This window comes from Pseudorasbora parva, chromosome 18 (assembly GCF_024679245.1).
Source record: "Pseudorasbora parva isolate DD20220531a chromosome 18, ASM2467924v1, whole genome shotgun sequence".
NCBI lineage: Eukaryota > Metazoa > Chordata > Actinopteri > Cypriniformes > Gobionidae > Pseudorasbora > Pseudorasbora parva.
In genome coordinates, this window is record NC_090189.1 from 20,211,686 (window position 1) to 20,224,485 (window position 12,800).

The 12,800-nt window shown below is 34.8% G+C and overlaps 1 protein-coding gene across 1 annotated transcript; it reads right to left on the minus strand.

Moving 5' to 3' along the window:
• Positions 1-3,231: 3,231 nt before the first annotated feature.
• Positions 3,232-12,420, minus strand: chrdl2 (chordin-like 2). Its single transcript, XM_067423985.1, has 11 exons — positions 11,845-12,420; positions 11,052-11,164; positions 10,767-10,860; positions 10,528-10,673; positions 9,806-9,899; positions 9,567-9,631; positions 9,261-9,429; positions 4,694-4,882; positions 4,440-4,616; positions 3,999-4,091; positions 3,232-3,541 (listed from the first exon to the last, which is right to left on the minus strand). The coding sequence occupies exons 1-11, from the start codon at positions 11,960-11,962 to the stop codon at positions 3,408-3,410; spliced, it is 1,392 nt and encodes a 463-aa protein (XP_067280086.1). The 5' UTR covers positions 11,963-12,420; the 3' UTR covers positions 3,232-3,407.
• Between the last annotated feature and the right edge of the window lie 380 nt (positions 12,421-12,800).

The following is a 12,800-nucleotide window of genomic DNA, read 5'->3' on the forward strand; positions in this document are numbered from 1 at the left end:
ATGATTCAACATTTTAAATGATTTAGCCATTTCAACGAATCGACTCAGTGACTCACTCATAAGACGCTCACCTGCCGCCACCTATTGGCAGTTTAGTTTTATGTTTAAACATTCCTTACAACATTTAATGTAAAAAAAGTCTGTAAAAATAGGGCACAATGTACTGTATAAATATGTATTTTTTCAGGTGTTTTACCTGTATTTTGAATTACACATTGCATTCGTTTGTGTTTTGAGGGTCAACAGAAATTTCCGTAAAATTACTAGATAATGTACTGGCAGAAAACTACCAGTACATTTTAATTTTTAACTTTTTAAAGTATATTTGTATATTCAAAAAAATACTTAAAACAATCTCATGACAGTATTTAATGCAGTTGTAAGCTGAATCATAGCCTATATTTAATAAGATGGTTGGGAGTTGGAGGCAGGCTCCATAAGAGAGCAGAATCTCATTGAGTCCGCTTTTAAAATCCCCAACTTTACAGCAGAAGAGAAACATGCTTATACAGCTAATTGTTCATACGATTCACATGCATTTTGTTTTTCATAATTTTTAAATACTATATTTTATATTTTTATTAGGGCTATCAAATGATTAATCACGATTAATCGCATCCGGAAAAAAGTTTTGTGTTTACATAATGTGTGTGTGTACTATGTATAATTATTATGTTTATACAAATATACACATGCATTTATCTATTTAACAAAAATATGTTAAATTTGTATATTATATATATATATAGATATATATATATAGATATATATATATGTGTGTATATATATATATATATATATATATATATATATATATATATATATATATATATATATATATATATATGTGTGTGTGTATATATATATATATATAGATATATATGTGTGTATATATATATATATATATATACACACATATATATCTATATATATATATATATATATATATATATATATGCATGCATGCGATTAATCGTTTAACAACACTAATTTTTATATTTAAAAATATAAATTTATATATTTATATTTTTATATTTTGTTATTTCAATTATTTTGAAGCTTGAATTTTCAGAAAATTAAATTGAATATTTAAGTATATTGAAGTTTAATGTTTTAACAGAGTATGCTTCGGTAATAAAATAAAATATATTAATCAATAAATAATTTTTTTTGTAAGATATGAACATGTATATATAAACATGATTTGTCTATTAGTTCTTTTTAATACAATTAAATGAAAAAGGTCAAATTTCAAAGGAGTACTTGCACTTTCACTGGAGTAATATTTTATTAGTGTATCTGTACTTTTACTCAAGTGTACATTGTCCACCACTGTATATTTGTTTAGTTTCATCACCTGCCTTCTATCAGGACGTGCTACAAGTTAGGAATACAGTACAAATTAAAGAGTAATACAGCTGGCTTTCAAATAGCTACCGATCATCACCCCAATATGAAACGTAACTCCATTTACACTTTTATGTGCAACAATTGGAAGTAAAGCTGAGCAGGAAAACTCACACAGAGAACTGACCCATTCACCTGATTTATACTCAGTGATTGCCCCCAGCTGTTCAGATTGCCAGAGCCAAGACTAAGCATGCATAGCTGAATTATATTTATTGGGAAATTCACAACCTTTAGCTAAAAAAAACGAAGGTGCCAATAGGGCTATGTTTAAAATCAACTTCGCAAGTGTTGAACCCCGGTGAGCTGAAGCCATTTCAGGCTCCATCAAATCAACATGGACATAACAAATTGAAAGGTTCTCGCCGTAACAAAAGGCTCTCTTTGTGAAACGACAGCCAGCGTATGGATCAAACGGGATGTCCGACCATCCCCTTAAACTAACATACACAAAGAGAGAAAATGAAATAGGAGTGCACAGTAAAATCCCCTTTGTCTCCCTCCAAAGCCGTTCAAAGAGAACAAATTGCCAGAAACTGTTAGATCCAACAGCCAGCGGAAATAATTCACAGCTTCATTGTGTGACTATTAAGGTCTGCAACTGAGGGGCTTCTGTTTCAAAATATTTTGTCAGGCCTTCAGTGAGAGATGAGCAGCACCGTCTGGCACTTTGTGTGCGGCCAGCACAATGACTCATTGTGACAGAGGAGGAAAGTGGGCTTTTGGGATCTGGAGAGAAGGGATATTACTCACAACTCCCTGAACTGCGCCAATCTGGGTTCGGTGGCCCGTCTCGGTTCCTTGTGATTAGCACGACCGAAGAACAAACGATGTCAGGAGCTCATCATGATGACGGGCCGCAACAGGTTTCTACTCATTTATGCCGCAACGGATTGTTAGTTTCTGCTCAAAGTAAACATCCCATCACGTCGGCTGCTCATTTGCGACATTATGAAAAGATTCTCATCAGCATCAATGATTGTGTGAACTAATGACCTGCTTTAGTACATGGAAGCTTGACACGTAACGCATGCAAAAACTACATGTAAAAACCCTTTTATAGTTATTGCATTAGGCAATTTTTTGAAAACAAGAGTCTATAAAATAACCGCAAAGATATCAGCTCCATAATAAGATTTTATATTGTTTAGTCAGGTCATCAGCCCAATATATTTGTCATCATTTGTCATCATCAACTCGTGCATACGAGTTATACATAACCAGATCAATATACACGCTACATACATCACGATGCAAAACATTTTCTGCATAGAAGAAATTCTATCGAAGTAATGACGATGTTGGCTGCTTTCACTTTACAATAAATAGTGTACTTTCAGTTTATCCATGTTGCATATATGAGTAGCGTTTAACTAAATACAGTGGAAAAAGAAATGTGGCCTACGTCAACTTTATAAAAGCATTCCGGCCAATAAGCTGTCTATATCATCCTTGGTTTTTTTTCTCTTATTTACACACAGTGGATGCCTGCTAAACATAATTTCATACATAATACATCATTTCCTTTAGTAATGATAAACCTTTTCTTCCTCAAAATTCCAGCCCAAATATAATATATTCACTCACTTTTTTCCATACTAAACGTGCATTTTTTTTTTAGCAATGCAAGAAAAATGACTGACCTCAAGGCTTCTGGAAAAAAAGAAGAAAGAATGAATTCTGGGATGTCAAACTCATAAAGACTCGCGATAAACTGACTCATAGTAATAAACGAGATCTTTAGACTACCTGCTGCCAGCATCTGGTTTTGTACTAAATACATAAATACACATAGTGTGAGTGTGTGTGTGTGTGTGTGTGTGTGTGTGTGTGTGTGTGTGTGTGTGTGTGTGTGTGTGTGTGTGTGTGTGTGTGTGTGTGTGTGTGTGTGTGTGTGTGTGTGTGTGTGTGTGTGTGTGTGTGTGTGTGTGTGTGTGTGTTCTGCTGGTAATAAAATGAGTGTCAGACTGGGATGGCACAGTGTTAGAGTGGGGAGGAGACTAAGAAGTGCAAAGACTGTCCAGCTGTTCAGGGTTTAAGTACTTCACCACTTCCTTGATCCCGACTTCACAGCTCCTAATCTTACTGAAGTCCTTCTGCTTGTCCTCTTCTTCTTTGAACTTTCTCCAAGTGTCTGTGCAAACAGAAGAAGGACAGTTCAAGACAGACTGCTTTAGCGTCCAGTGTGAATCAGGCCTGTCTGTCTGGTACTTGCACACGATGCACACAAAATGCATTAAGAGTGACTTGCTGAAATAGTTACACAGAAAATTTGTAAAAAGGAAATCAAAAATCTACATGTTAGACATGTTCAATTTCCTCTGGTCTCCTCTACTGTATCGTATTTCCTGGCAGCTGAAAATCCTCCTAGCTCAAATATTCAGTGTTGTCTCTAGAAGTCTCTTTTCATGGCTGTTTAAAACATACATACCAGTATGAGGAATAAGTTTACCTTTTATTCACCTAAATGTTTAGTGTGTTCAAGTCAAACTCATTTTTAACTTTAGAAATACACCGTTGAATGTTTAAATGTCATATTTTACAAACCAATGTAAAACTAATTTGGTGGAATTGAAAAAAATGAAACAAACCCTCGTCTAATGTGGTCAGCAAGATGTAATTTTCCGGATGCTCTATGAGGTCTTTCTTCTGAATGTCACCTGTCTTCATCAAATGCAAAACACCTGCAAAGATTAGAAGGCAGTTTTAAAGGAATAACACTAGAATAATTAACATCATAAAATGAGTCATTCCAATAGTATTGAAGCGATTCCTAAATCTGGTGCCATAGAGCTAAAATAATGCAACCTTATCTTGCAGCTGAGAGCTGGCAAAGATTTATAAAATTGCATATCTAGGTCAGTGACTAGAAATTTGGATGAAATCTGTTAAAGTGAAAGAATTTTTCTCTCTGTTTTGCTCTCCAACAATAGGTTGTTCCAGGGGTGATGGAAATGATGTGTTTAACACTATAATAGTCAACCAAACAAAGTATTATCTTTATTATAACGTATTTAAATCACCAACATCACCTTCAACAGTTTTCCAGACTTGCACTTCAACTTCCGTGGCTCCTTGTCTCTCGATGGCAATCATCCGTACCCTATCTTCTGACTGCGCAGCTGATGAGGGTTCAACCTTATAAATCAGGAGACTGTGATTGTCCTGAGCAAGGTAACAATCTGTCCTGTTGCTCTCTGCTTTGAGCTCTGGAAACATGTTCAAAAAAACACATTGATAAAACATGAAAGTTTAATTGCAAATATGAAATCACTGATATGCCTACCTGGACAAATCTTACAGCATTTCCCTTCTATCTTTATGGGATGTTGGCATGGATACTGGTTAGGACACGTGATGCGCCTGCATTCTTGATAGCCGTCCCTGCAGGTGCACAGAATGCAATCCAAGACCTTCCCCAGAACCGGGTGCCACACGTCACCATGAGAATAGGTCTTGCCACTGTACACACAAGCTTAGACAAAGTCAGAAACCCTACATTACTGACTGGATATGACTTTATTGGATTTTGATAAGCAATTTCCACATTTTTAGTCAGTGGTGCATTAAAAGGTCTTTTTATACTACGTTTAACCCCGGGTTATCATCATTCTAAACCTTGCTTTTAACCCTGTGTAAAGGAACGTTTCACACTTGTAATGCGGAAGTGAAGTTAGCACTGCTTTTTACCCGGGGTTAATATCCCCACATATTGGGCTGCCAAATGAGTAAACTGGCAATTACAGCTAGATGCTTAAAGGTAGAAAACTAGAACCTAGAAATCTAGACGCACCCAAGCAGCAGCAAATCTAATTTGCAGTGAGTTTCGTCTAGCAACTCTCCATAGACTTGTGAGCTGGAAAAACCAAAGTCTGGTCAGGCCAAGCATATCATATATAGAGTCGGTGGGAGGGCTTAACATAATGATGGCAGATTTGCAGAGGTTCTGCATGATACTTGTAAACAAAGAAGCTGGCGAACAGTGGTATTTCACATCGGCTTTGGCCACGACTCTAGAAGACTTGGAGTTAAGCTTTTCTCTGAGAAAAGAACAAAGAACAATACTGAAATCATTTTTAAGAATGGATACGCTGAAAGTTTAATTGTCAACTAACTCCGCTTCACTTTGTCTAGTTGGTCGTAGCGCTATCCTATCGCGTGCAGAGGGAATTTTAAAGACAACCGTTTATCCCGCCCCTCAGATTGAGCCTTGTTGATGGTGGGTTCACAGACCCAACATCTTTATGTGGGTCTGGCTTGTCAGGCTAGCTTAAAGGGTTAGTTCACCCAAAAATGAAATTGATGTCATTAATGACTCACCCTAATGTTGTTCCACACCCGTAAAGACCTCCGCTCATCTTCGGAATACAGTTTAAGATATTTTATATTTAGTCCGAGAGCGTATGCAAGTGTATGCACACTGTACTGTCCATGTCCAGAAAGGGAATAAAAACATCCTCAAAGTAGCCCATATGTGACAAATAAAGATTCAAACGGTCATGAATCAGCTTACTGATTCATGATTCGGATCACCAGTGTCACGTGATTTCAGTAGTTTGACACACGATCCGAATCATGAATCAATCCGCTGATTCATGACCGTTTGAATCTTTATTTGAGGTTTGAAAACAAACATGGAAGAGAAGACAATGCTGAATAAAGTCGTAGTTTTTGTTATTTTTGGACTAAAATGTATTTTCGATGCTTCAAGAGATTCTAATTAACTAACTGATGTCACATATGGACTACTTTGATGATGTTTTTATTCCCTTTCTGGACATGGACAGTATAGTGTGCATACACTTCCATACACTCTCTGACTAAATATAAAATATTTTAAACTGTGTTCCGAAGATGAACTGAGGTCTTACGGGTGTAGAACAACATTAGGGTGAGTCATTAATCACGTCAATTTCATTTTTGGGTGAACTAACCCTTTAAAGGATTAGCTCACTTCAAAATGAAACATTTCCTGAAAATTTATTTACCCGCATCTCATCCAAGATGTTCATGTCTTTCTTTCTTCAGTCGAAAATAAATGATGTTTTTTGAGGAAAACCTTCCAGGATTTTTCGCCACATAATGGACTTTAGTGGCAACCAAAAAGGTTGAAGGTCCAAATCAGTGCAGTTCAAAGGGCTCTGCACGACCCCAGGAATAGGGTCTTAGCAGCGAAACCATCTTTCATTTTCAACAAAAAAAAATAATACTTTTTAACCTGAAATACATGCCTTTGTGTTCTGCTTTTGCATTAAGTGTGACTTCATCACGGCTGTGATGTATGTGGAAGTGCAGACCCAGTGTTAAAACCAAATTGCAAAGGTTAATTCAAACGCCTTTTACCAAAATCAAGGTAAAACAACGATGTCAGACAATTTTAAAGTTGGAGGATAATTTTCTTTGGCAGTGGGTCGGTACTTCCACCTACATCATGTGTGACGTGATGACGTGAACCTGAAGAACGTGAAGAATAATAACACCGAAGTTGCACATTTGAGGTTAAAAAGTTATTTTTTATTTTTTATAGTAGAACATGACATATGGTTACGCTAGATAAGATCCAATTCCTCAGTTGGGATCGTGCTGAGCCCTCTGAAGCCCTTTGAAACTGCATTGATTTGGACCTTCGACCCGTTGGTTGCAATTGACAATGGCAATATATGAAGATGCTCAATGCTAGAGCCTTTATGTAAACGAGTCGCATGATGTGAACGTCCAATCAATGACACTGACACCGCAAATACGAATGTTAACCTAGGGTTTAGAAATGTACAATGTGAAACAGCAGCTTATAAATACCCAGTATTTTTAACCCGGGTAAATAAAGTGCTGCAGGCATGCCATCAAAACCCAGAAGACTAATTCGCCAGTGATTTCCTCAAAATTTTCCTATGGCATTGGGTTTCTCAATTTACGAGTAAAATAAGGTTTGTGTTTCAATAAATTACAATACCAGCTTCAAAATCCATGCTATTGATATGGGTGTGTAATTAATTTGTAGAGTAAAATGTATATGTATTTCACAGACCTTATTTTACTCATAAATGTAAAAAAAACACCACTAATGATCAAAATAATAATTATTTTTTATTTAAGTGCACCCTACTCGAACCAAATGAATTTGATTGAATAATTTGCAAATGAGTTCACAAAACTGACACATTTTAAGTAGTCTGAATCCTTCCATTGTTTTGAGTTATTAACGTGTTTCTTTTAATTTATACAAACTAAAATTTAACTGAAACTGGGCTGGGATTTCTATTTGCCAGCATGCTTTGCCATGCTACTCGAAAGGTGGAGTAAATGCTAAAAATAAGTGTTTTATAATGTTTTCATGGAAGATTAATGTTAAGTGAGAGATTTAGTAGTGTTTAATGTTTTGCTACGCTAATAGAGAAGCGTTTCTGTTATGTGGTTTGTTTTGGGGGTTACCATGATTGATGAGTGTTGCATGAGCTTGGTTTGAGAAGAGATGCGTTTTATTTGCTATATTGTCATACTCATTCAACATCTGCTATGCTATGCTAATGCTATTAAATAATTATTATGTTACTAATTAGCAAGTTAGCATTTACTGAATTAGCTAGTTAAAGCTAGGCAAGTTCCACAACTAAAAATATTTAAAATGAGATTACATGATCATTTTAAGTGAAATGTATGAATTAGCTATTAATATTAGCAAATATTTAAAGTAAAGAGCAATTTAAATGCATGAGTAAAAAATGAAAATTTGCCAGTTATGCTTACTTCAACTTTGAATATCTTAACTTATTCGGGTTTACAGAGTAAAATCCCATAGGAAAATCTTGGGGGAACCACTGGCATTTGATTGTTCTTAACTTGAAATATTGGTGCACTAATTTATACATTTAACTTAACATTTTTATGTAACCTCAACATGAACATTTTATTAGCATAAACAGCAAGCTATAACAAGCCAATTTAGAAAACGCTAACTTGTAAATTCGCTAACATGTCAACTATGGCATGGTATAGGACTTGCTGAATGAGTACAGATATATAAAACATTTAACACACACGCTCTCAAACAAAGCCACATACACCACTTGTCATCAAAACAACTCTTCAAAAACCCACATTAACACATTAACTCATCTACATTAGAATAACAAAACATTAATCACTACTAAATATCCCTCTTAACATTACTTTTGCACACACACACACACACAAAAAAAAAAACGTATGAAACTTATTTTGAGCATCTACTCTCCCTTTCGAGTGCCATGTGCAAAGCATGCTGGGAAATAGAAATCCCAGCCCAGTTTCAGTTAAACTTAAATTCCTCATGAAATCAAAATCGATCTTATACGTCACAGCACTGAAGAAAACTCACTTGCTACTTCCAGCTCACTGGGACTTTAAGTTCATCTAAATTAAAAGAAAACAATTTCATAAAATGTAATACAATTAAATAATTCAGTTTACTTAAAATATATAAGTTATGTGAACTTGAAAGGAAAAGAAAGTGCTAAATACTCATAAGAGTTTATTTGACTGACCTAGTTTATTTAAAGGGGTGGCAAAACACCATTTCACTTTTCTAACTTTAGCTAGTGTGTAATGTTGCTGTTTGAGCATTAACAACATCTGCAATGTTACAACGTTCAAAGTTTAAAGCAAAGGGAGATATTCGCTTTTAAAGAAACAAAGTTACAGTGCACCCCACAAACATAATCAAGCCTTCGAAAGAATGTGTTTTACCACCCCTTTATGCTTTTCCTACTCAAACCAATTAAATATTTAGAGCGTTACGGTTTGTAATCCGTATAACAAGAGTGTAGAAAGACCCGGGGTTAACTAGTTCAAGTGTGAAAAGCCCTATTGTTTACCTCTCTGATGTTTGCGCTGCAGAAGAATTTTAACAGTAGTTTCGGCAGCTCCTTTAAGGTGTAGTGTCTGCAGGTTGAGACCTCTGGGAGACCCCCGGAGTGTCGATGGAGTGGCCCTAACTGAGCGACCCCTGACCTGTTCCGCAGCACAGTGATCCACAGAATGCCTCTTGTGTTTCAGGACACATAAAACAAATGTTGTAACTGCACTTGTTTAAACACCATCCTATTAAAGAGCAGCATGAATGAAAGAATAAAACACATTTTAAAGAGTACAGTGAGTCTCTTGAAAAAGAAAATACATACAACTCCTCTGTTCAGTTGTTGTCCTCCATCCTCAAATGATGCAGAATTGATATCAATTGCACTTTCTGTTCATTCAAAGGAGAAAATGGTATTAACACAATAAGGGGATTCAAATATGAATGCACCTTCAATTTCAGCATAGAATACATACTTCTCAGCAGCATTTGCATTTGATGATATAACTGAAATAGGCTACAATTCTCTAAATTGGAAAAAAGAAATTGCAAATATATTGTCACCTTTGCACACCAAGCAGCAAGTATCCTGGACTGACACTGGTGAGGAGCATGTAATGGGCTGACAGGTTTTCAATGCACAGAATATATTTCCGTTCTTTAATGAAAAATAATACAAACGTAAAAAGAATATTAATTATTCTTGACATACTAATTAAAAACAGCATCACAATATCAGCGCATGACAATATTGTACTCTTGATTGTGATGTTTTTTACTCTTTTTTTCATGAGGCCAAATGAGGCCAGAAAATGTCTCTAATATACAGTATGCAACTTAGGAAGAAGACATAACCTTTTAAAATGATACAATATTTAATTAATTGTAAATAAGATTGCAACCAAAACTTAAACTATGAAGACATTAGTGTTTAATGTTTGTTTTTTTCTCTCTCTGTGTTATTGAAACTATGTAGTTAGGCAGGGAATAGTAAGCAAATTAATTCTCATCTGCATTTATGACTATGGTGAAAGCATTATGGTTTAATAAGCGTAGTATTATCATTTCATTTTAACATTTTAGATTGCATTTAAGGTATACATGAGACCCATGACCTTGGCATTGCTAGAATTAAGCTCTGCGTTCTCACACTATATTTCAGAACACTACAAAAAACTATTAAACTGTTTGAGGTTAGATTCCTATGTTTGCAAGTATCATTCTGTTATTGCTGAGAGATGTACTATAGTGAATGCAACAACAATGAATGCAAAAAAAATACTTACAGAGCAAGTACACATGACACACTGGTTCGACTGACGGGATGGGAAAAGCTCATGATTGGCAAATGTTTCCCCTGTTTGGTAAATGCTTCCATTATACCTACAGGTTTTAATGGGTGCCCGCAGACCAGCAGGAGTTCTGTGCTCATCTGATTAAGAGAAAAGCAACAATATGCATAAGTCAGACAGTTCAAATAAAAATGTACCACAATCATGCATATAAATTCATTGGGTTGTGATACCTGCACAACGAGGGCAACACTGCTGTGAGTTGGTCACTGGATTTTCACATCGAAGAACGGGGCATTTGATGCTGCTGCATTTCACATGACCAGACTATACATACACCCACATGAGAGTAGACAAAAACACTGATACATTACCCATAGTGTGTGCATCTGACAAGTGCATGTACAAAATTACATTCAAATTAATGGGCAATTTATGAATGATGCATCCTTTAACTAAAAAGCTAGAGCATTTTAACACTTAAAACAGTAAATTAGGCATGAAAGGTCGATACATACTTCTGTGCACGTACAGCGCATGCAGAACATGAATCCAAAGGGCTCCAAATAGGGATGCCAGCTATCACCTGGCCTGTATGACTTCTCTTTAAAAGTGCAAAACACACCTGACACTGCATGCAACACAAACACATGATCATGTCTGCTGAGATTTACATCAAGAATGTTATCAATAATACATTTTTTACTTCCAGAATTAGTAGATATTCTGATAAAGCTTAGGTCATGGCACTATGAGATATTTATTAAAAGGACAAATCAAAAATCAGTTGTCTCCTAGAAAAAACAGGGTAGGTTAACTGAATTTAAGATTGAGCCATACAAGCAAAATATAAAAAAGTGGGATGGAAGGGGACAATTGAAATCACCTTCATATGATGATAATGTCCTTATGACAGCTTTATTGTACACAAATTGTACACTAAGAGGGCGTTTATAACTGATTTTGTGTGATAACCTGTAAAATATTTTCACTAAAATGAAATATTTTGAGGGAGAATAAATACATTAGCAAACATGGCTAGGGAGACCAAAACGACGTAAAAATTATTTTTGTTGTTTTCCTTTAAAAAAAAATGTCAATAATATTCTAGTTGTTTACACAAATTGTGTGTTAATGTAGGGTACAATATACATGTTTAAACGGAATGACCCATCATTTCATGACTTTAAAACACTTAAAGCACCGTTAAAAAGGCACTGTTATTATATAATTGAAAATCACAGCATTGTCAATACAGAAAGTGTGATGCATCCATTTACTAATACAATATTCTTTGATGGAGTCACTTACCTTTTCCTGGTCGTATTGCCTCTGTTTCACTCTGAACGAAGCATCGCATTGTGACCAAAATGAAAAGATGTCTCAAGTAGGTCATTCTTTTCTTCATATTCCAGAAAACTATGGACATGCAGGATTTGTCTTCTCAAACTTCTCCGCACTTTATAACTACGAAGGTCTGTGGGAGTTTCTAAAGCGCCTCTAGGTTTTATCAAAAGCGCCTCCTACAGGAAAACCAACTTGTTCGCCGTCTTGTATGAAAAATGTGAACTTCTGGATATTATCAGCAAACTATACATTTGGATAGAAGCTGATATGTAAATAAATAAATAAATAAATAAATAAATAATAGGCTAATAGAATAAGATTTAATAAATAACATTTAATTAATTTACTAAATAATAAAAGCTTTTGTGTAATACAGATGAACAAGCAAGCATGGCACATTTGCATGCGCTTTTTTTTAATTATGTAGGCCTATTTATTTTCTGGAGCAGCTTACCCGTTGTTAATGTTAGTCCTATTCTAAATATATTAAAATACAACGTGTGTGATGACAGTAATATAAAAAAATAATTTATGTGAAAAATGCAAAATGCTTCACATATCAGTATTCTTTACATTTTGATTTAATTATGTAAAATCTGTTATTATTCTGATATTTTGATGTAATAAATAATACAAGCTTTTACTTAATAATAATAATAAAAAATGTATTACATGTCAAATTTTGTAAGGGTTTAATTATTTTCTGGAGCAGCATTGTTAGTCCTGTTGTAAATATATTAACATTAAAATTGACACTGGTATATTAAAAAAATATATATTTTCTCAAATTCATTTAATTTTTCCCTCTTTATCTTTCAAAACATTGAAAGACATTCCATAAGGACAAAACTAAAATATTTCAGGTAAAACATGAGATAATTTTAAAAAGTATACTTTCTGAAATTTACCAATCAGATGCA

Excerpts from the sequence above, each read along its gene's own strand:
- chrdl2 (XM_067423985.1), bottom strand. The coding sequence starts at position 11,962 with ATGTCCATAGTTTTCTGGAATATGAAGAAAAGAATGACCTACTTGAGA. Across the intron at positions 9,430-9,566 it reads AACAACTGAACAGAGGAGTT|AGGCATTCTGTGGATCACTG; the intron begins GTATGTATTTTC and ends CTGAAACACAAG. Across the intron at positions 4,092-4,439 it reads AGTCTGGAAAACTGTTGAAG|GTGTTTTGCATTTGATGAAG; the intron begins GTGATGTTGGTG and ends TAATCTTTGCAG.